The sequence below is a fragment of the Filicampus tigris genome, chromosome 18, assembly GCF_054856515.1.
Source record: "Filicampus tigris isolate MCC_2025a chromosome 18, RoL_Ftig_1.0, whole genome shotgun sequence".
NCBI classification, from domain to species: domain Eukaryota; kingdom Metazoa; phylum Chordata; class Actinopteri; order Syngnathiformes; family Syngnathidae; genus Filicampus; species Filicampus tigris.
This window is the reverse complement of record NC_141234.1, coordinates 7,144,508-7,167,868: the sequence shown is the minus strand read 5'-3', so window position 1 is coordinate 7,167,868 and position 23,361 is coordinate 7,144,508. Positions and strand designations below refer to the sequence as shown.

The window sequence follows — 23,361 nt, the reverse complement described above, 5'->3', positions numbered from 1 at the left end:
GGCTTTTTACTGCCTACAATTTAGACACTCAAGACGGATAAATGCCTCCCTCAAATATATGGCTCCCTTTTCCCTATTTGAACTATGTTGCTAACTAAAACAGCAGCACTGAAACGCTGCGGAGATGGCGTCTTTAATGACAATTTGCATATTGTCGCTCCACAATACGTGTGTTCAAGTTTATGTTCAGGGAAGCTATGCTACTATTTGTTCCCCGGCCTTCCTCGGTTTGCATTGTTACATGCTAGGTAGGTTGTTAATCAGATAAACGCGTCCTCTCCAATAAAGTTTTACATAATTACATTTTATGACATAAAAATGAGACTCCTAACTTCAGTATTTTAAGCTTAGATAAGCCTTCAAAACTTTTTTTTTCCCTCACCACACTGTGAATGTATGATATGTTTGTGATAAAATGTTCGTTATTACAACCCCACGTATCAATTTCCTGTTCCTCCTCTATTCTATTTTAGTCTGTTTCTTTTACTTCAATGACTAATGTGAGCAAAAGACACACATCGTCATCCTGTGATTTCCTCCCAAAGCCTGCAAATGGGCCGCTCGCCAGGTTCTATTCTGAAACGTGGGCTAATTGTTTCGTCTCCATGGAAACGGCGAGCTCACATTTGAACCGCTCAAGGTGGCAGCACGGTACAAACAAAACGCAGACGCCGCAGCACACGTCGTGAACCTGAGCGGATTTCTTAGGCGGTGAAGCGGCCACCCGACCAACTAATGTGACGCAAAATGCATGTGTTGCGTGTTTGTGTGTGTGTGTGTGTTGACTCTCTCCTTTCGGGATGTAAATTGCTGCGTGTGTGGGCGGCTCCGGCCTCCAGCTAACTGCGATACCGAGGAAGAAGACAGCAGAGTGGGCGTTAAGAGAACCATACTCGCCACTTATCATGCGTCCCTCCACGAATACATGCCTTTTAATTCAATCAGAGTTGAATGAAATCACAATACTTTTCCCAACAAAAAAAAATTGCATTTACCTTCTACTGGACGCCACACTGACGAGTTGTGTTGAAAAGGCGACAGTTGTTTTTTTGCCATTTTAGGCCAAAGCAATAGACATAATACTCAAAAACTCACCAAAAGCTGCACGGTTCTTAAATTTACATCTGATGTGGCTTGCAAACAAAATCCCCAAAGATTGATTTGTCAGCATGGCATTTTTGAAAATTCAACATCCGGAAGCCAGTTTAATTTAGCAAAGTGAAATTTGGAAGCAAAATAAAAGAGCCTCAAGAACCCATGCCCAAAAAGACTAAGCAAGTCTGCCATTTTGGTTTGAGGCTAACAATTTACCGGAGAATGGCCACAAAGTTTAATACTTGAAAATTCAGTCCCCAAAGCCAGTTTCTTTGCGCGAAATGAAAAGTAGCAGCCACAAGATGCAAAAGAAAGTCTCAGTAATCTATGCCCAAAAAGGCACTGCAAGTCTGACATTTTGGTTTGACTTAGGGGTCATTTTGGTCACTTCACATGGTCCTTCAAAGTTTACCTTAACCTAGAGACTTTGTCTAATTGCTCCCAATTTTAAGGCCCAAACCAAACAAATTGAACCCACATTTAGCAACACGAAATTTAGTAGTAATGGCAGTCATGAGTCGACCCACAAAAATGTTTCAAGAATCCAAGCCCAGAAAGAGAAATAGGTGCCACAAGATGCCAGCAAAGCTATTTTTTTAAGGACATGACTGAATGAAGCTCCACCCCTTACTTCAACATAGTTCCTTGTGAACATAACAGCGTCCTGCAACAAATTAAGTTCCAGGATTCACTATGAGAACCAGGGAATCTTAATCTAGGACAATATGGGTGTCATAATGAATGACATCAACTTATGCAACATGATACAATTCCAGGGCAAACTGAGGAAATCCATCCCAAGTGCCCAAAAGCTGCCACACGTCAGCGAACAAGCAGACCGTCTGTAAAGTCTGAAGTGGTTGATGCGCCTCAAAAAGAAAAGGTTCAAGGAGTCCGACTTGCTCGTTTAAAGCGAGCCACCCAGGCGATCAGCTTCCGTGACAGCGCTGAGAGCCAAAAAAAATAAAAATCCCGACGCATCAACTTGATGCCTCTTTGACAAGCTGCCGGGCATTGCCCCAGGAGGTTTGAGGCCGAGTGGGCCAGAGGAAGGGCGTGCGGGAAAAGCCCCAATGAAGCTTGCCATGTCAAACACTCACAAGTTATTTCTTGACCATATTAAACCCACAATACGTATACATGTGACCTTGAGATATCGCACTCTAAATCATTTGGATGGTTCACAAAAACAGCAGCTTTGCTGTTGCCATGGCAACCCCAAATCGCCTACTGTACTAACATTCGGGCCGGCCAATGTAAAAATCTAAATTCCTATTATGTATTCAAATGCCTATTTCTATTAAAGTTGCATACGAAAAATGATTAGGGCCACGCAAAATAAGTACTACAATGAAAATAAAGTACAAAAAGGAGTATAATACGTTACGATATCCATCCATTCACCCATCCTCTGTACCGCTTATCCTCCAGCCTATCCTAGCGTATTAAGTCGGACTTTTATGAAAACAGTCAAAAATATTACGACATTTAAGTATGTTAGTCACCATTTTCTTTTTGTTTGAATCTGATATTACAAGATTGAAATTGTAATTTTATAAATAATAGTCCCAATCATGCCAAAAATAAGTCAAGATTACAACATTAGACAAAAAATTTATTTTGTCGTAATTTTGTGAAAAAAGTCCAAATATGAGATTTAATTTCTCATTTTACAAGAATAAAGTTACAATTTTATGACGGAAGTTGAATATAACAACTTGGCTAACACAAACTAATTTATCTCGTAAGACGTTTATACTACGAGATAAAGGTCAAAACAATCTGAAAGTAAATTTATGAAAATACAAGAATCAAATAAGTTTGCAAGAATAAGGTTGAACTATAACAACGTAACAATAAAGTCACAGTGTTATGGCAAAAGTCAAATATTTGTTTGAGAGATTTAAGAAAGAATATTAAAAAGATTGTCATAATTTCAAAAGTTAAGTCCAAATTTCACCAGATTAAGTCAAAACATAACAATATAACATAAGTCAGGAGTTGTATGCAAGTATAAAGTTGTATTTTATGAGAATTAAGACAAATAAGATAAACATGAAAATATTAAGAATAAAATAACAATGACAGTGAGAATTTCATAAAATAACAAAAAAAAAGAATTCTGTCAAAGTAAAACTATGAGAAAAAAGTCATATTACGAGAAAAACCAGATTTGTTCAATGACAAAACAAATCAGAATATTACTTGAATGTTGACGTTTTTTTCCCCATAAAATATTACATTAATCACATAACAGCTCATAAATTTAGTTGTTTTTTTTTTATCTTGGTACTAACACGCCTTCAACAACATATATCACTTTTCCAACAGTGTAGGATCAAATATATCCTCTGCATTCTGATCTCAACTATAGACCACATCATATATGATGCAAAGCCTGCATCTGTAATGACATTCACGTTTAAAAAAAAAAAATAACTGGGCTCTCGGGGGCTCATGCAAAGTGGGCAAAGAAAGACAAGTGACACTTCTGACTGCTGCTATTTTTAGCTCCGCAGGCAGCAATCAAGTAAATAAAAAAATAGAAAAAAAAGACACGGGTAGAAAAGAAGGAGAAGAAGAAGCGCTGCAGGATTTGAACAGCAGAGGTGGGTGGAGGGGTTGAGGTAGCGCAGTGTGGGGGCGGGAGGAAGCTGCAGAAGGCCAGCTCCTATTGGCTAAAATGTCGACATGAACGTGAGGTGACATCAGCGTGTAATGTCACATAAAAATTAGAAGGGGAAAAAATGACTCAGAAAAATATCCTTTTTGGGGGGGGGTTTGTAGTCCGGCATTCTCGATTTTTACCAGGGCACATGCAAGCTAGCTGATGGGACTGTGGCCTGGTTGCCATGGGAACATCATTTGCTCTCCGCCACACTAAATGTGTGTGTGTGTGTGTGTGTGTTTTAAACACAGCATGGGGAGTTTGCAAATAAGCGGATTTACCCACACTTGAAACTTCATCATAATATAACAGAAGAGACTTTTTCGACAAATTTTCCAATTTTACTTATTTCTCATACGACATTTTATATTTACGTTTCTTCTTTTCATTCTTTTTCAATTTTGATTTTTCTTCATGTCATATTTCTACTTTATTCTCATGAAGTTGCAATTAAATACTTTCATGCATTATTCTTGTAAAATTGTAGGATTTATTATACATACTACTACTACTTTACTCTCATAAAATGTGTCACTTTTGTGTTGTATTATCATGACATGTTGGTCAAAACTGAAACTTTTTCCTGTTTAAATAGAAACTTTTTTGCAAAATGTTACAACTTTTGGCCTCATACAAATGACAACACTTCAGTAATATGCATTTATTTTCGTAATAATTCAGACTTTTTCATATAATACTGTATTACGATTTAGTTCTCGTAAAATCGGCAAGAAACAGCCATTTCAGGCGAATTTCAGCTTTGACAAATTCCTACTAGGCAATTTTCCCAAATGAGCCCCAATTGGTAGCAGCTATCCTAGACAGATGGGCAACATTTAATTGCCAAACTTTTTTTTCCCTACACCATCAGATGTTGGCGGAATATGGTGTTAAAGTTAATTAAGGATTTGAGGATTCTCGAAAAGTTAAAAAAGATAAAAAATTAGCCCCTTATAGCAGTTTCGCCCACAAACATGCAATTGGATGGACATGGCTATCAGAAGACGCCATACCAGAAATTGAACAGGAAGTCGACAATTTTGGCATGAAGTGGCCATTTCAGGCGAATTTCAACTCTCTAACTTTGTCAAAACCATACGAGGGAATTCGCCCAATTGAGCCCCAATCGGAAGCCTAGACAGATGGATGACACTAAACTGCCAAACTTTTTTTCCCTGCGCCATCGGCTTGGCGGAACATGCCGTCAATGTTTGATATTCATATTGGAGGATTCGCCATGAAAAACAGGTCTGTTCATCTCTGCTTGCAGTTTTCCATTTTGATTAGAAAGGCAACATCCAAACTTGTCATGACAAAAAAATCCTTCCAAGTCGATACATACATATACATACATATAAACAAAAAAAAAAACAAAAAAAAAACAACACTCCACGTCAAATAGATACAACCTCCAAGGTAGAGGGAACGTGAAACACAACAGACGGTAAACGACGTACAGCGGGACGGGTTTGAGGGGGATTGGAACGCACTCACTTGGGGTTAAAACGCCAGGTCCACCACAGCACACTTCCACTTGACCACCCAACCCAAACTGACCCTGATGCGGCAGCCACGACTTTGACGACGCATCCATGCAGCTACAAGGCACACACACATATAAGTCAAGGTCTTTATTTTGGGAGTTATTGCGCTTATTTTGCCCCAATTTTGAAGGTATGAATTCCATCATCCTGGGTCAAGTCGAAGCAGCACAGCTCATCACGGCTGCCCTTTAATGGCCTAAATGTCACCATGGCTGATGCTCAACCTCAAGCTGTTCCTATTATTAATTGATAGGATTTTTTTTCCTATAATTCCACGTGCATATTATGTTAGGTCTTCTTTCTGATTGGTGTGTACACCAGAGAAACATTCAAACTGAAATATTCAAACTAAAATTGTGTCAAACCAGGATGTGGCCTGCTAACTCAAATTCGAACAATTTTGGATGAGTCTATTTTTTACAAACTAAAAATTGAAAACAAATATTTTCTACTTATAGTTCATCGTGATTCCTCCAATCATCATTGCACCTTTTCCGGAAATAACCTCCTAATTAGCTTCTTGGCTACAATAGAAGTGGAAGACCTGGTAGATGTTTTGAAAAGGAATGATAACCAGAAGTCATTTTTTTACATTCATTTGAGAGGGAAACAGATACTCTGAAAAAGAATTGGAACACAGTACTCTCAAGTTAAGTATGGAAACCGAGCTATTCCCAGCATGCATTATTAACGAAACAAAATGAACCTCCGGGTATCGAAGCGAAAAAATTAAACTAATGTTTGGCCTGGTTAACATTTCATGCAGATCCATTTCAATTTCAAGTAGTCACTTTAAAACAAGCATAGGAAGTGCAACTGAGTTTCTTTACTACATATCGCTGTGTCCCGATGTGAGAAAAACAGAGGGTGTAGGACTGTGGCAAAGGTGTCTTTTTCCATAAAAAAAAACATATCATTGCCACAAAATTGTATAATTTAGTACAATAGCAACAATGAGGCCAAAAGCGGCTTGTGAACTTATCGTGACCGCTGTAATTATAATATTTTATCCTTATTATTTTCGACCAATTGTCACAAGTGGACAATGGAAAATGTAACTCAAGGTCTGACAAGCACATCATAGTTCAATCGAGCATAAAAGCTACCACTTTTGCGCAAATTGTCATTATTGTACTATATCATAAGTACTTTTGTGCTATTCATCACTATTGTAGGATATTCAATATTTTGAGCAAATGAGACATTTGGTTAACTTGTCCCCAACCACTTTTGACAATTTGTACCTAAGTATTATGAGACAGGTTGAAGCAACTCATAGGACATGCATGGTTGGAAATAAGGTAAGTAAAAGTCTCATTGGTACATAATAGTTTATGATTAGGGCAAAAGCAACAGGAGACGAAGTAACTAGGCATCTAATTTGCACAAAATACTAAAATTGGGACAATTATGACAGGCAGATGGGGACTAGCTAACTAGTTCGTACAAAATAACATAATATATAATATAATAATGGAATAGTGACAATTAGTACATAAGTGACGGGAGGCTTGTTTAAAAGGTTAGCAACATTTCATCACAAAATATACATTTAATGGCCTGTGTTTATTTTCTTAATTTTTAGATGCTTTAGTATCGCTGCTACATTTGAACTCCTCAAGAATCTTCATATTAAGTCACTTTGGCTGAAAATGTGCATAGCATAGGTCACAACGGGTACAAAATATCAAACAGGAAGCAGTCTTGACATTGTCAATCAAAACTGAACATTTGGAGACATTACATTTTGTGGGGGTCTCTAATAGTGATTCCGGTGAGTGTACAGATGGAAGACCCCTGCTTGCTTGTTTAGCTGCCAAACTGACTGTGTACAGCACTCACCCAAAAATGATGGGGGGGTAATTCCCAGTGATGAAACGTTGACAGCTCAGTCACATCCAAGGCTGCGGACCCACTGGGCCGGTTGTCAGGTTGCCACGGCGACAGCGGCAGGGCTGCAAGAATCACACCTGAGCGTCCCCCTGGAGTGAGCCCTCACTCATCCCCTGTAAGAGTGTGCGTGTAGGCCTCGGTCAGGTGTTTTATGAGGAAATGTATGTGTGTGCGTGTGTGTGTGTGTGTGTGTATGTGTAAATCAGATTACTCAAGCACCAGCATCAGCATCAGCATCACCTCTCTTCTTCCTTTTCTCCTCCACCAACTCGAGTGAGGACCACCGGGGGCAGCTGAGATGTTGCACTCTCTCTTTGGAGCCTGCAGGCTGTGGACATGATGCGTTCACTGGCACTTGGAATCAGTCCGAACTCCCAATCAGCGTTAATAACACTTCCCCCCCACACTGCGATGAGCCGCGCACGCATCCAAAAAAGGTAAACATCCACATTTTCGCGGCATTTTTTCCTCTCTGGGTCCGGTTCCGACTCCGTTTTCGACCAAAACTCTTAGGAGGGAGAGTTGGAGGGTGTCCACAATGAAGTCCAGTAGAGTCCGGTACCGAACCGGCGTCCCCTTCCGCAGACTGATTGCGATTAAAGACGGCGGCTGGAGGAGGAAAGAAGAGTCGCTTGCTCAACGAATGCGCCTCTCCCCGGAGGGCGGAGATAGCGCGTGAGATAGACGGATAGGGGGAAGCGGGTTAGGGGAGTGAGGAAGCGCCGCCTACGAGAGGCGAGCGAGTCCACCCTGCGAGTGCTCTCCTCCCGCTGGAGGAACCCCACCGCGCCGCTTAATTGAAAGGAGATTGGAAGTGTGCGATAGAGCTCAAATTACACCCCGAGTGAGTTTAATCTCCCACTCTGATGCGAAAATCACTTATTGCTACTTTCTATTTTGCATTTGTGAGGGAGAAATGGTGACTTTGACATTCCATGTCAACAGGGCAAGTCTGTCAAAGATTTTTCCACTGTTCTGAACAAAATAGATGTGGGGGGGACAAAAGTCAAACTGGTACTGTAATTGTCAACGGCAAAGTAAAATTTGTTTAGCACATTTCATATGCCACTTTGATCGATTCAAATGATCAACTCACGAGGAAGCTCTGCAGGAGCCTGATAACGATCCTGATCATTTGAATCAGGTATCAAAGTTATATGTCTGATGTATAGTTAGTGAGCATGTCGGAAACATGAGGCGAAGCAGCACCATGAAGAGATTTAAAAACAAAAAGAAAAAAATCTCAAATTCGCAGCATTTTGAGTAAGTTCTAAATAAGGTTTTGAGTGCTTAATTTGTTAAGCCCCCAAAAAAAAGGAAAACCCAACAAAATGTATGTGCTGTCCTCATTAAGAGAAAATTCTCAGTCATCCGGTGTTGGACATTGATAATGCACTGGATGAGATCCTCAACTGGGTTTAAGTGGTCAGCAGAAACAGATACATAAGTGTGTGTCACCAGCATAAGATTATATCAACGCTGTCCTGTGACAAACACTTATGTCCAATTTTGGAAAGTGTTTTAAATTTCACATTAATGCGATGTCTGTAACGCAGAAACACCATTCACGTAAAAATAAGAACATTTTAAAAAATGGACATAAGTGTTTTTCACATGACAGCGACGATATGTTATGCTGTTGCACAATGGAACCTCGTGGGAGCATTTATCAATTTAACAGGAGAGGGCCAAGAATGGATCCCTGGGGAGACCCACAGGGAAAGAGAACATTATCTGATTTGTGGTCATTAAAACAAACTGAAAATGATCTACTGATGAGACAAGAAGAAAACCAGTTAAGAGCAGTCCCTCTGAGGCATTTGTCCAGTCATCATAGACCTCCTGGCATTTATGCATCCTCCTTTTGTACAGAGCCTGGCCAAGGTGGAATATTGCTGCGTAAGTGTGACACATAACACAGAACTTTTGTTTACACTTCTTAAGCATGGAATATGTTACAAACAGGCTGGAAGCTAATTAATTTAATTTCTTTCAATTCCAAATAAGAGTTCTTGAGTACAATTTCCACCACTTGTTTTTCATAATGTTAGTAAAATTCTGCATTGTAGTAAATTCCGTGTGACCATGTTTGTTGTTCCCTCTTGGCCAGGACTCCCTTGTAAAAGATGCTTTTAACGGTAATCTCAATTGGGCATTACCTGGTTGAATAAAAAATTAAATAAAATATAGACAGTATCCTGCCACCGATGCTACCTCCAGACAGAAACTTGTGGACTCAACTGTAACCCCCATTCATTGTTTGGTGCTATTTATACAGAAGAGCGACATGGATTAACATACCACATCAGAGCCATCTTTGCCATTTACACAGTACCCCAACATAGAACATAGGAGGCATGAAATTTGACACCCATCACTAACTTTTCCCGTCCTGTTTAGTTGAAAGCAATCGTAATATTTTATGGTCATGTGTTTGGTGGGTTCTGTGTGAAAAACAAAGGCAAATATAGGCTGTCTTCTTTTATAACTGATGCAGTTAGATTTTTATAGAAATGGAACTGGTGGGGGAGGGGGGGGCAACATCCACCTGTCAATTTTTTTCACCTTCAGAGGTAGTTATCAGATCTGTTACCGTTACAGAACGCAGTCTGCGTGTAAAAGGATTCTACGCCCACTTAATTCTTGTGTCCTGTTGTGTTGAAAGCAATTGTCGCTGTCCGACCAGACACCATGGAATATGCAATATCCCCCCTCAGCTGGGTGCATGTGTGATAAAGCAAAAATGGATAAATGCCCATTACTGCTCTGATGCTGTCATTTTGTGGCCTTATTTCACCTGGCTGTTCTGCGTAAACGGCATCGTCCTTATGATCCTAACCATGAACGACGATGGGTTTAATCTCACCTAACAAGTCAATTTTAGATTGTCACCAACATAATCCACGGTGGTCGGACGGCACTCCTAAATATAGACCACGACTAAGTGACACATCTCCTTTCTTACTCTTTGCTCGCCATCTTCTACACACACACACACACGCACACATCGCCATGGAAACTGATAACAGAATTGCTTGTCTGCAAAAAAAAAAATAAAAATAAAAAATGGACAAGAACAGGAACTTGGATGATGGGCAAGGGTATATTTTTAGAAGTGGAAGGGCGCGCTGTGTGGACAGCACGGCCCACTACTTTCATCAACTTTTAGCACACGCACCACGAAATCTTTGTATCAACTCCATAAAAGCGGCCTCATAGTGCATGTTATCGGCATTATTTTTTTCCCTTCTTATATCAAACGTGAGCCTTCACTCACGCGCATCGCCATGGAAACTGATAAAAGAATAGCTTGCCTGCATGCATGGACAACAAGAGAAAGAAAACCTGAAGATAAAAACTGACTGCTACATGCATCAAAAGACTGCTTTTGACTGAACTGAAAATACAAACAACCTTGAAGTGAATTCAAATGGCTGTCATCTGACACATTTTATAGCCATTCTCTTCATTCCGCAGGCATGGAAATCTAACGATAGTTCCACGAAGGCAACGTCGGCCATTTAATGACTGGAGACCGACGTGGGTTAGAAGGATTGTAAGGGAGGGGGCGTGGGGGGGTGTACAGGGGAAGAGAGTACAGCACAGTACACCACCTACACTTGGTCGCCATGGCAACTGCCACACGAGAACGAGAGGGAAAACGCCGTTCTGCCAAGTGTTTACTCGGTTGGACGAAAGCTGAGTGTTGTGGTTGGAGGTGAAATTTAATAGAATTAAATGTGCTTGTGACTGGAGAACAATACGGGTTCGATGCTGAAGAGGCACGTGGCCTGTCAGTAAACGCAAAACTGCTGATTGTCTTAAAAAAAAAAAAAAAAAGGATTAGTCAGAATATTTCCCACTCAGATCACTTAATTGAATAAACTGTTGACATGCTAAAACCGTCATTAGCTGTACAGACAATGTTGATGTAAAGTCACCAGTCAATGAAGACAAAAATAACAACACAATGACACTTTTTTAAATCAGATGCAAGTCAACCGTTCTACAATTTTTTTGCAGATTCTGAATCTGCCCTTATTTTTTTTCTCTAGCACATCAGGTTTCCATAAAATAATACAATATAGCAATATATTTGGTAATATTTATGAATTAAGGTGTAATGCTCAGCAATGGGTGGAATGTTTTTCTGAAACGTCACAGCAATAAATTACAACCCGTGTCCAAAAGTAAAACATTTAAGGCAGACTTTTCCCCAAATAATGTGTAATAAAGTGAAAGTGTTTGTGCTTTGCTTTGTTTTCCGTTTCATCTAATTGATGTTACAGCACCACACTGTTAGATGATGATGATAATTGCACTGGCGCTGCGCTGTCACAACACAACCAATCAATTAGCCAAGCTGGGCACAGCATTTCTTTTTGTTCTGTCACCGTGACGACAGGTTCTTGATAATCACAACCATTGTCACCATCATCTAAGGGAAGATGAGCTCACCTTCACATGCCTCATTTGCATCACGACAAGCAACTTACAAAACATTGACATAGTTGGCTACGTAACATCAACACCATCCATTCTAATCACATTTTCATCATTTGTTATCAGAATGACAGAAATTAATAAAATATACCTTTTTGGGGTGAGAATCCAAATCAAGTCTTCAACATGGGGCCAGCAGGAGATGTGGTGAGGAGCCGCCATTTGAAAAGTAAAGTGAAGAGGATCAATGTGGACGTGGAGAATGGAAACGTTCTTTCCGTATGTGTGGATGTTAACTCACCGGCAGACGCTACAGGTGCTTGTTTACTTTCAAGCGTAGCTTGTCGCAGACGTGACTGCCGACGTGCATGCTGTGTCATGACATCTCAACTGGCGAAAGGAGACTTTGAATCGCTCCTCTTTCATCTATAACGGCTTTAAACAACAAAGCGGATGCAGGAACGGAGATTTCCTTGGTTTGATATGTTTGTAACGTTTTATCGCTTGTTCTGTGATGCGCTGCAGCTGTTGTGAAAGCGTTATGTAGTTGAGTTGAGTACTGTGCTATCTAAAATGTCCAGAGGTGCCACAAAATGGCGCCAAAGCCCTGTCTCAGAAAAGTAGCGCTTTGGTATGATCTTGATGCCAAGGAACTTGGTTGAAGTGAGGGGAGGAGCTTCCATTAGACACTGCTGTGGCCTGTTAAACCGAAAAGTAGTGGTTTGGCGCTCTCTTCAAGCAGGGCTCAGTCCCGATTACTGTAGTGGGAGTGCACACTAATCAGTAGTGAGGCTTGTAGAAAATGGTAAAAATGTTGCTGCGTACTTGGATATGGGTGAAAAGTAGCACCGTCAGTCTGAGGAAAAGCATTTATCTGCCAAAACTTCAAACAATATATATTTTGTTTGTTCCATTAAACTAACAAATACCTGCTTTTCATTGGATGACGACATTTATTATTGCAGGATTACTCCCAAATTCCTTCAAAATTAATTTGTTGGAGAAATGTCATTTTTTCACAGTACAAAAGGGCAGTTTATTGAAAGAAAACAAAAAAAAAGAGAGAGAATGGGAGAGAGAGTACAAAGGCATTAATTATCTATGTTTTGCTTTGAATGTTTTAAAGCACTTTGAGTTGCATTTTTATGTATGAAAAGTGCTATATAAATAAAATGTGATTGATTGATTGATAGTTAATCCACTCAATTTGGAGTTGTAGTCCCAGAAATTAATCTACGGAATGAATCCCCTGTCCGTTGTGCGTTTTTTATGGCTGTAGTGTTCCCATAATGGAAGAAAAAGAATCCCATTTACGTGGCGAGTGCGCTCTGCTTGGCCGCCATCCTGTGGCGTGCGGCTCTCGACGCCGCGTCCCGTCCCGTCATCCCTCCCGACGCGTTGGGGAACCCGTGAACAGCCACGTACTTACGGTAGGCCTCCCGGATGATGCGGAAGGCCCTCGCGTTGGCGTACGGGATGTCGGTGACCGGGTCCCGGTACATCGCCGTCTTGTGGGTGACGGGGCAGATTTCCTGCACGGGAACCTGCGGACTTGACTGAGCGCTTGGCGGGAAGGCACATTCGAACGCCTCGTCATCACTGAACGTCACATAGGTGCGCGAGCAGAGGCCGCCGGCGGGCTGTTGGGACGGCGTGGCGGGATTGGGCGGCGCCGTCGGAGGAACATCCTGGTCCAACCTTGAGATGAAAAAGCAGTAATTGTTGCCAGAGCTGTCTCATATTCATTTTATGAAAAATTTAATCGAACTAAGCAGCACAGTGGACCGAGTGGTTAGCACGTCTGCCTCACAGTAGAGAGCGGTGATTATCAAAGTGCGGTGCATGTACCTCTCCCTCTAGTGGTAGGAGGAAGAATCACTGGCTAAGCACAGTTCAGTTGCATTTTTTTTAAGTAGCGGTACATTTCATGTTTGAGGACCGTTTTAGGCGGGGTGCAAAGCAGATGTGCTACCCAATACAAATTCCAACAAATGAAAAATTTCCGCAGTCAAATTACATAAGCAGTCATATTGTTTATTTTGTTATACGATGATACAAAAAGGGATTAACCGCACAAAGCATCCCAAACAAAATTACTTCCGGTGAGCAGATTACACACACATACACACAAAAAGATTCAGAGAGGTCAGCATCACAAACTTACCCTTCGACATCTACATTCTCCTCTTTGAGAAGTGATGGCGAGACGAGGGGCATTAGGACGGAGTGGTAGCGGATGGTGGGGCCTTCGAAGCGGCGCTTCTTGTGGACTTGCTTCTTCTTGTCTGCTTCCAGGCGCTCGTAGTTTTCTACACCGAGAATCAAATGTTGTCGTAAAACATATGGATAGTATCCAATACTCATTCCCAATCCAAAATTGAGTGTGTGTGTCTCTCTGGTGTGCATCACCGCTTGAATGAATGAGCATGTATTTGTCACCATCCGGTTCCGGCGCCGCGCGAGTGGCAGCCCGCTACAGTAGCTCCGGCTCATCGGTGAGCGTTTTCGTGTGTTTTTGTTCCTTACTATTACTCTACCTCATACCTTTTTCATATAGTTGATAGTCGTAACTTGCGTAGCAATGGACACCCAAACTGCGGTATTCTTGCTGCTGCTGGTGGCTATTTTTTGCGCAATCGTGTCCGGCGACTTGGCGACTCGGCTCGGAGCCACGCCCCCATTGTTTACAGCCGGAATCAGCTGTTAGCAATCCGTGCTAACCCTGCGCCGGCTCCCGGGGCGAGACCCGATATCCCCCGTGAGCTGAGGAGGAAGAGACGGGGATCTCGTGCGGGGGTTAAACCCCGGGGAAGGAGGAGACGATACCATCCCGTCCCCCTGTCTGTTATCATGGGGAATGTTAGATCGCTCCCCAACAAGATGGACTGTTACAGACTATATAAATTTCGGCATGGAGAACACCATACCCACCAGGACAGTAAGGTGTTTCTCCAACAACAAACCCTGGATCACACCAGACATAAAAGCTCTCCTGAAGGAGAAGAGGAGGGCTTTTGCGTCAGGCAACATAGAGGAGCGGAAGACTGTACGGCGCCAGCTGAGGAGGAGGATCAGAGAGGGGAAAAGGTCTTACAGGAAGAGGATGGAGGAGCAGCTGCTGCAGAATAACGCCAGGGGAGTCTGGAGGGGCCTGAAGACCATCTCAGGCCACGGACAACCCGGAATTGTCCAGCACATTTTCAACCTGAGTCCCCCAGCTGTGGAAAACATCCTGCCTGGTCCCGGTGCCAAAGACCCCCCACCCGAAGGAGCTCAACAGCTTCAGACCAGTGGCGCTGACGTCTCACCTGATGAAGACCCTGGAGAGACTGGTCCTTGTCCACCTGCGCCCCCTGGTGAGCTCCTCAATGGACCCACTCCAGTTCGCATATCAGTCTGGCATCAGTGTGGATGATGCCATCATCTACCTCCTCCACACTTCACTCTCCCACCTGGAGAAGGCGGGGAGCACTGTGAGGATCATGTTCTTTGATTTCTCCAGTGCTTTCAACACCATCCAGCCCACCCTACTGGGAGACAAGCTGGAGCGGGCGGGGGTGGCCCACCACCTCACCACACGGTTCCAGGACTACCTCACAAACCGGCCACAGTATGTGAGGACACAGGACTGTGTGTCTGACGTGCTCCTCTGTAGCACGGGGGCGCCACAGGGAACTGTCTTGGCTCCCTTCCTGTTCACCCTCTGCACCTCGGACTTCAACTACAACACCCCTACCTGTCACCTGCAGAAGTTCTCTGACGACTCTGCGATTGTCGGCCTCATCACAGGCGGAGATGATCGGGAGTACAGAGAACTTACTCAGGGTTTTATGGACTGGTGCCAGCAGAACCGCCTCCTGATCAATGCGGGGAAATCCAAAGAAATGGTGGTGGATTTCGGTAGGCGCCAGCACTCTTCACCTGCACCAGTGAATATCCGGGGAACAGATGTTGAGAGAGTCTGAACTTACAAGTACCTGGGTGTTCATCTGAACAATAAACTGGACTGGTGCGACAACACAGACGCCCTCTATAGGAAGAGTCAGAGCAGACTCTTCCTACTCAGGAGACTGAGGTCTTTGGGGTTCAGGGGACACTCTTCAGGAACTTTTATGACTTGGTGGTTGCATCGGTCATCTTCCAGGGAGTGGTCACCTGGGCAGGCGACGTCTCGGCCCGGGACAAGAAGCGGCTGGACAAACTGGTCAAAACTCTGTCCTGGGCTGCTCCCTGGACTCTGTGGACTCGGTGGGGGACGGGAGGATGTTGGCCAAGCTGTCATCAATGCTGGACAACCCGGACCACCCCCTCCAGGGCACCCTAACAGCACTCCACAGCTCCTTCAGTGAGAGACTGTTACACCCTCGCTGTGAGAAGGAGAGATTCCGCCGTTCCTTCTTGCCTGCTGCTGTCAGACTCTTTAACAAGAACATTGTGTAGTCTCTACAAACTGGCGGACATCAATGCAATTGTGCAGTCCTGCACCTGAGCTCATATCGTGCAATACCCAATATTCCCCACTACTGTAATACCGTGCAATACTCAACATTCCCCACTACTGTTAGTCTAGTTTTATTTTTATCCGATGCTGTTCCTTACATTTCACTACAGCACTGCAGCACTGTCACTTACTTAGAGTACTTTTCCTCTGTACTATGTACAGGCCAAAATGAGTGTTCCTCATACTTTTTATGTAGATGTATGCTGGTGTGTATATACATGTGTATATACACATGTTACTGCGTATATTTACATAGGTTTGATCCTGAATGTTTGCCGTCAATGTTATACATTAATGGCTACATTATGCCGCCGTCCCTGTGTGACCTATATCTTTGCTGCTGTAACAATGAAAATTTCCCCACTGTGGGATCAATAAAGGCATTCTTATCTTATCTTATCTTAAAAAAATAGGCAACAATGTACCCTGAGGACCAACCCCTCAAAACAGGCTAATTTCATCAATGCTGTATTTTTACAGAAAAAGTCACAGACATGTGGAAACCGTTTTAAATCGTGAAAAAAAAATGATTAAGTGTACAGTATATCATAACATATCTCGCAAGTAATTGACAGCACCGCCCAAAAAGGTTTTAAAATCCTTATAGATGCCAACAAATCACTACTTCGTTATGAGACAGGGCAGACTATAAGTGAAGCTCCTCTATTCACTTTAACAGAGCTCCTGTGTTGTAAAAAAAGAAGAAGGTGATACCCAGTGATCGAATGTTGAGCTCGGCAGTGATCTTGGCCTCGGCTAGGAGCTCCTCTTGGGTGAGGGGCCGGTCGCGGTGAGCCCCCCTGCGGCGCCGAGGGGCGTCCTGGCGCTCCTGCAGTCGCAGGTTGGTCTTGCGGGTGTGCTCGCTGGTGGACTGGCGCACGGACTTGCGGCCTACAAGAGCGAAAACAAGTTGTTTGAGGAGCTTTTCCAAGGCGCTGATTCCTCATGTTCTTTTTTCGACGTGAAAAAAAGTGTTGAGGAGGCGCTGGTGGGAGGTTTTGTCAGCGTCGTACCACCATAGTCTTGAAATTCTTGCGGAATCCTCCGCTTGAGCTCCGCTTTGGGTTTCTTCTCCATTTTCTTTGTTTCCTCTGAGGGTCTTTTGGGTTTGGGCTTGGGCTTGGCCACCTTCACGGGCTCCTGTACAGATCATACAAAAAGATAACATGAAGTATGAGTCCAAAAAAATGGAAAAATAATTAGAATAATGTTGTTAACATAAGCCCTCTGTTGGTGGAGTCTCAATTTTCTCTTGAACTCAATTATAACATACCATTAACATTGTGAAAATATATTCCAAAAAGGCCTCCAATTACCTGCAATTCAGAAAATAAAATCCTGTGGCTGCAATTTGTGTTAACCTGCTCTTCTTGTCGTCAAACACCGTGACCAGATCAATAAATAAATTCAGTAGCATGTCAGTGATTCTCAAAAAGTGCCATGAATCCCACTACTGGCTTCCTCTAGTGGTACACAAAAGAATCACTGAATTAAATACCAATAAAACTTACATGTAAAACATGAAACAAAATAAAACATTGGAATGAAGCTTGTAGGTCTAAAAACTGCCAATTTGAACTTGCTTTGGTGCACTGTAGTTCAGTTATAATTAACATATATACAATTGCATTTTTTTTTTTTACAAAATAACTCAAGTGCAATTAATTTTTTTGTGCTATACCTTAACTGAATTATTTGTTTTATTTTCCTATATTTAAGCACAATGTCCATGTTCAAACGGTGTGTAATGTTTAAGTGGGTTACAATGTTATAGCAACAACAACAATTGTAACAACAATAATGTCCGTTCTGACGAACACTTACGCCAACTACGTAACTCTTTTTTACTTGTCATGATGATGCTACTTGGACAGTGACACGTTTTTTGAAGCGATACTTGGTGAAAAAACGTTTGGGAACCACAGGACCACCTTATATGCTTTAGTAACAACTCGACTCTTCCGCCGAGGCGCATCATCCTCCTGGGCGCTGTCCGGCTCGTCTCCCTCATCAATGTCAAAATCGCTGTCCACCTCGTCCTCTGTGTCGGAGTGATCTTCGTGGTACTCGTCGTCTCCCGATTCCTTGTAATCCGGGGTTAAAAAAAAGAAAAAGGAAGACAATTTAGATGTGCAAACACAGAAAAGTAGGCTCTTGCCATCAGTTGGTTTCCATCCCAACCAACAGCAGATACACTAAATATCCTCATGGGGGCGTGGTTGCAAGTCCTACAATAAGAGTATCCACCACCTGTGTTTTCAATGAAAATGTAAAAAAGCAAAACGTATTTTTTAATAACGTCATTGCCGTTTGCTTTTTCTATTCACAAAGGGTGTAAAATCTTGATTTTAAAATACTATTTTCGGTCATATCTCCCAGCCCTGACGTGTCCCTAATGATTAGACTCCCACCAACAACAACTTACATCGTTGAAACCTCCGTAAGTGGTCTTGTAAAACTCATCCTCCTCCTCCGCGTCCAGCAACTTGGACATGCGATTCCCCGCAGTCTTTCGGGGCTCGCGGTGACCTGCAAGACTCATTTTCTGCATTAAATGGCAAACAAAGCTACCAAAGCTATTCGCCGGCTGTGTTGGTTAACGGGGTGCGCTAACACCAAATTCCTGCAAAATTCTCAAATTCCGTCTCGTTTCGAGGCCGTAAAACTATCTTCTCACATCCATGGGTAAGCAACCACGTTCGAATAAATGTTTTGGAGCGGTTTTCAGTGAGCGAATGCATCAAAAAATGACAATTATAGCTGGTAGCTGTCGGCTAACATTAGTAGCCGTTCACTAGTAGCCGCTGTTTTTTCCGGGTTAGCAGGTCTACATCCGGTAAAGATAACGTGTTTTCAAAATAATGTGCTGACGAATTCAATTAGATCCAGTGGTCATTTAAACTAAATCCATTTCTCAAAAACGTTTTTGATCAATTTTCCAACAAAGAACACATTACTTAAATCTCATGCTTGTTTAGCTTATGTATTTCGTCGTAATAGTGGTAGAGTGAGCGTAGCATAGTTTACTTTGAAATACAAGGAACGTGCGTCAATCACTTCACTACATGACACGTTATAAAAGTTTATTAAATACTTTATTGGATTTTAAAAGTCATACATCAATCAATACCAGACAAAGGTAAAATAAAATATATCTTTAAAATCGAATAACTAGTACATTTGACTTTTATACATATATGGTTATAAAACAAAATCCATTTAGGTGAAAGCAATCTAACAATGTTGAACTTTACATGCATTGTTCTATTTGCACTCACTGGTTGCTTTGCATGCAGGCTATTGAAGTTTCATGGAATGTGAATGGATCCATGGCTTATATCCTTAACTTTGCATGTTCAACAAGGGTGGGCAAAGTATGGCCTGCGGGCCACATACATGAGGGCTCACCGAGCACCGAGCATCAGAGTCATGTAATATTTCCATCCATCCATTTTCTAACCCGATTATCCTCATTATGGTCATGGGTGAGCTGTAGTGTATACCATGTGTTCCTTTCTTCCTGTGTGCAAGTCAGTGGTGGGGCTGATTATTTTCAGCTGGAACTGAGGTCTTAGACAAGGAATTATGTACAGTTCAAAATCACAGTCTGTATCATCACAAAACAGTCCACTACAACATTAGAATTTTAATTGGGGTTAGTCAGAGGCAATAAATGGTGGCGGTGTATGCTGACGGCGTTTAATGTGATTGGTTAATATTACATAAGCTTCATTGTAAACCTGCTCGTCTCCACGTAGTTGCCGGCGCCGCCATTACTGCTGGTGGCAGCGCTACGTGGCACATAGGCAATGTTGGCGGTGTGCTTTATCTGCCCTCTGCCCTTACTCCAGAAGAAGATGGCGACAAAGCAGAGGCTGACTGAACCAAAAAAAGACAGGAAGCCGATGAACGCCGCGATCAGTAGCGTCTTGACGTTAAACGCGGGTTCTCGCGTGTCTGCCGACGAAGAAGGCAAGGCGGCCAGCCAGCTTTTGAGGTGAAAGGGCTTCTTCTTGGGAAGGGCTCGGACGCGGAGCTCAAAAGGCCGCGTGTCGTTTCCCGCCGCATTGGATGCCACGCAGCGGTAAATGCCGGCGTCCTGCGGCTGTGCGTAGCGAACCTCCAGCGAGCCATTGGCGAGTACTCGTATCCTGCCCGCATCCGTTAAAGCTCTCCGCTTGGGGTCGAGCCAGGTGACAGATGGCTGGGGCTGGCCTTGCGCATGGCAGTGTAATGCCGCCGTGTGGCCCTGCTCCACACTCACCAGGCCAGGTTGGTGCGGTTGGACGCGAGGGCGCCGGCAGGTGAGCAGCTCCGCCATTTCCACCGCGACGTAGTCCAGGAAATCCCATCCACCAAGAACACTGCACGTCGGCGGGCCTCCGCCGAAGTCCAAGGACGAACGTCGGTGCGCTAGCCAGAGCAGGCGGCAATCGCAGGCCAGCGGGTTTCCGTCCAGTCCAAGACATCTTAGGGCATCCGGCGAATGGAAGACACCCTCCTCCAGGGTGCTCAGGAGGTTCCCCGACACGTTGAGCAGGCTCAGGCGTGCCAAACCACGGAACGTTGCCATTTCGATGCGGCGCAACCGTCCCCCGACGAGGTGGAACTCTTCTAGTCTGAGCAGGTCCCTGAGCTGGTTGCCTTGAATAAAGCCGATTGGGTTCCAAGACAAATCGAGGTTTACAAGGTAGACGAGGTGATGTAAAGCGGCATAAGGGACTGCGCTGAGGTTGCAGTTTCGAATCGCAAGGGATGTAAGATTGAGGCCAGCCAGGCTGTTTGCGGCCAATGTCTCCAGTCTGGGCCAGTAGGAGATGATGAGTTCCTTCAGGCGTGCCAGGCCAAGGAAAGCAAAGTTTGGCAACACGCCGGAATCAAGACGGTGCAGATGTAAAAGGGTTAACCCACCTAGGTGCGCAAACGCCGCGGTAGGCACCGACGTGAGGTTGCAGGTGTCCAGGTAGAGCTGGCGCAGGTCGGTTAAACCCGCGAAGGCCTGGTGAGAGACGAAGACAACATCGTTGTGCAGCGCTTCCAGCACGCGTAGGCCGGATAAGTCCCGGAAGGTGAAATCCAGGAAGCCCAGGATCTCGTTGCCGCCCACTTCGAGCAGCCGCAGTCTTGACAAGCCAACGAAGGCGCCGACCGGGAGCACCTTCAGACGGTTGCGAGTCAGGCGTAGGTCCAGCAAGCTCCGCAGGCCACGGAAGGCATCGACGTCGATGTACGCCAGGAAGTTGTCGCTCAAATCCAAGTCCTCCAGTCGCGTCAAAGCACCGAATTGCTCAGGCGCCAGAGTCCTGATGGCGTTGTGGCTCAGGTTGAGTCGAGTCAGATCCGGCGGGAGGCGCTCTGGCGCGGCGGCGAGTCGGGCGTAAGAGCAATTGATGGTGGTTGCGCCGCAGTGGCAGGAGAGAAGAGGGCACGACGCCGGCGCTCGCGACGTCAAGGCCAAGCCCGCAGCCAGAACGCAAAAAGCCCCCCATCGCACTGGGTAATGGCGGCCGGCCTGCATGGGAGAAGCCTGGGGAAAGTGTATAAAAGTGAGAAATCATGCGAAGACAACGAAAGTCCACACTCGTTGGCCACAACATTAGGTATATCTTCTGCACTCAGAGTTGTTTGCAATATTATGGTCACCTTACTTAGCTACATGTTGGTCCAAGCTTAGTATGATGCAGTATGTATTTATTTCTTCACCACTCTAAAACAAATATCATTACTAAACTGTATCATGTTAACAATTCATCAAAATGAATACAAAAAAGATTGAATTAAAACGACATCAGATTTTTTTACATTGATGAATATAGTCAAATAATATATTGCTCCTATTATGTAGCTAAATAAGGTAACCAAAATTGATCAAATATATAATTGACTATTCAAAATAAAATTTGCATTTCTTGCATAGCTAAATAAGGTAATTGACCCTATCAACAAAATTCAAGAAATTACACACTAATGAAACACACTTCACAATTACAATATTTTATAATAATTATTTATCGAATATCACAAAAATATTACAAGTAATTTGCCTCTCATGTCAACAAATGATTACAAATAAAAGACTATTTTGCTGTGTCGTAAACCAGAATATGAACACAATTGAATGAATAGTTAAGAATATGTGTCAGTGTATCGTCACAGGACTCAAATGAATACATGGTGCTACCAAACTCTTTGTGACAATCCCATTTCCGGCAAACATGACAGTTTGAGATATGCCGAGACAGTTAAAAGGTGCACTGCGATATTTTCAAGGAGAAAGCACATAAAAATAAGATACTGTGACTCACCGGTGCTTCAGCGCAGATGCCCTTTCACTATGATTACTCCATCTTCATGTTGTCGCTAGAGAGGAGGGGAGGGAAAAAAAAGGACATTTTCAGATGAGACTTTCTTTACAAGCGCGACGAATATGAAAATAATTCAACTGGAAATCACCTTCTGCCCTTTAGGAAGCAACGAAATGAAGCGGCATCCTCAAGGCAACAAAAACGAGGAGGAGGAGACACTGGTTGGGTGCATGCTGGGGGATTATATGTGCTGCCTAGTGGCCTCGGTCCAAGGCCGGATGCGAGGAGGCAGGCGCGGGTCAGCCAAATTATGAGGAAAGTGTATTAGACTCACAGAGTGCCGGATAAAATCATTTTTAGGGCCCTCAAGGGCCCACAAGCCGTAGTTTGCCCACCGTTGATTTCGATATACATACCTCCTGCATGTCGAAGTTGTTTATAACATGAACAGCGGACATTTGCAAGTAATTGACATTATTTAAAGTTTGCAATTGCCACAAGATGGCGGCAAAGCACTTTTCTCAAATTAGTATGAAATGAAGCTCCTCAGCTCAATTCAACATTGGTCTCCTGCGAATAATACACTTTGGGGTGTTTTTTTTACTATCATGTGTGTATTATATACTAATTAATGGGGAAAAAAAAGTTTTACCAAACGTGCACCTTTCTCCAGACAATGACCCATCTGGGGTCATAACATTAGGTAAACAAAACTACATTGCATAAGTGCATCAAAGATTAGCTGATGCAGGTGTACTTATTGTTGTGATCCCGTGCTTGACTACTGTGCTAGTCCCACCGCAGAGTCGGCGCTGAGTCAACAAATGGGCCATCTGCTACCTCCGGGGACCCAGCCGCTCTCCGTGCGTGCCCGGATTTCGGGAAGGGTGGGCTTGCATCCACCGGCAGTCG

The 23,361-nt window shown here is 43.5% G+C and overlaps 3 protein-coding genes across 8 annotated transcripts in view; all 3 read right to left on the bottom strand.

Moving 5' to 3' along the window:
• The window catches only part of syngap1a (synaptic Ras GTPase activating protein 1a), a 29,617-nt gene extending 17,045 nt beyond the window's left edge, over positions 1 to 12,572 (bottom strand). Inside the window, exons 1-5 of one of the 6 annotated variants that reach the window (XM_086014205.1) lie at positions 11,945 to 12,572; positions 11,795 to 11,822; positions 7,420 to 7,528; positions 7,150 to 7,313; positions 5,258 to 5,361 (exon numbers count right to left, since the gene is read on the bottom strand). In XM_086014205.1, the coding sequence (XP_085870331.1) occupies positions 5,258 to 5,357 (100 nt within the window). In that variant the 5' untranslated portion in view covers positions 5,358 to 5,361; positions 7,150 to 7,313; positions 7,420 to 7,528; positions 11,795 to 11,822; positions 11,945 to 12,572. Of the gene's footprint in view, positions 1 to 5,257; positions 5,362 to 7,149; positions 8,111 to 11,794; positions 11,823 to 11,944 lie in introns of those variants that run through there. The other 5 variants (XM_086014204.1, XM_086014203.1, XM_086014202.1 and 2 more) reach the window with 5 other exon arrangements.
• Positions 12,573 to 12,654: 82 nt separating this feature from the next.
• On the bottom strand, positions 12,655 to 18,974 carry vps72a (vacuolar protein sorting 72 homolog a). The gene is made up of 6 exons (XM_086014221.1): positions 18,570 to 18,974; positions 18,076 to 18,228; positions 17,158 to 17,284; positions 16,859 to 17,035; positions 13,808 to 13,952; positions 12,655 to 13,341 (listed from the first exon to the last, which is right to left on the bottom strand). The coding sequence occupies exons 1-6, from the start codon at positions 18,693 to 18,695 to the stop codon at positions 12,954 to 12,956; spliced, it is 1,116 nt and encodes a 371-aa protein (XP_085870347.1). The 5' UTR covers positions 18,696 to 18,974; the 3' UTR covers positions 12,655 to 12,953.
• Positions 18,975 to 19,223: 249 nt separating this feature from the next.
• LOC147132238 (leucine-rich repeat and immunoglobulin-like domain-containing nogo receptor-interacting protein 1) lies at positions 19,224 to 23,217 on the bottom strand. The gene is made up of 3 exons (XM_086014215.1): positions 22,598 to 23,217; positions 22,450 to 22,504; positions 19,224 to 21,671 (listed from the first exon to the last, which is right to left on the bottom strand). The coding sequence occupies exon 3, from the start codon at positions 21,660 to 21,662 to the stop codon at positions 19,863 to 19,865; it is 1,800 nt and encodes a 599-aa protein (XP_085870341.1). The 5' UTR covers positions 21,663 to 21,671; positions 22,450 to 22,504; positions 22,598 to 23,217; the 3' UTR covers positions 19,224 to 19,862.
• Positions 23,218 to 23,361: the final 144 nt, after the last annotated feature.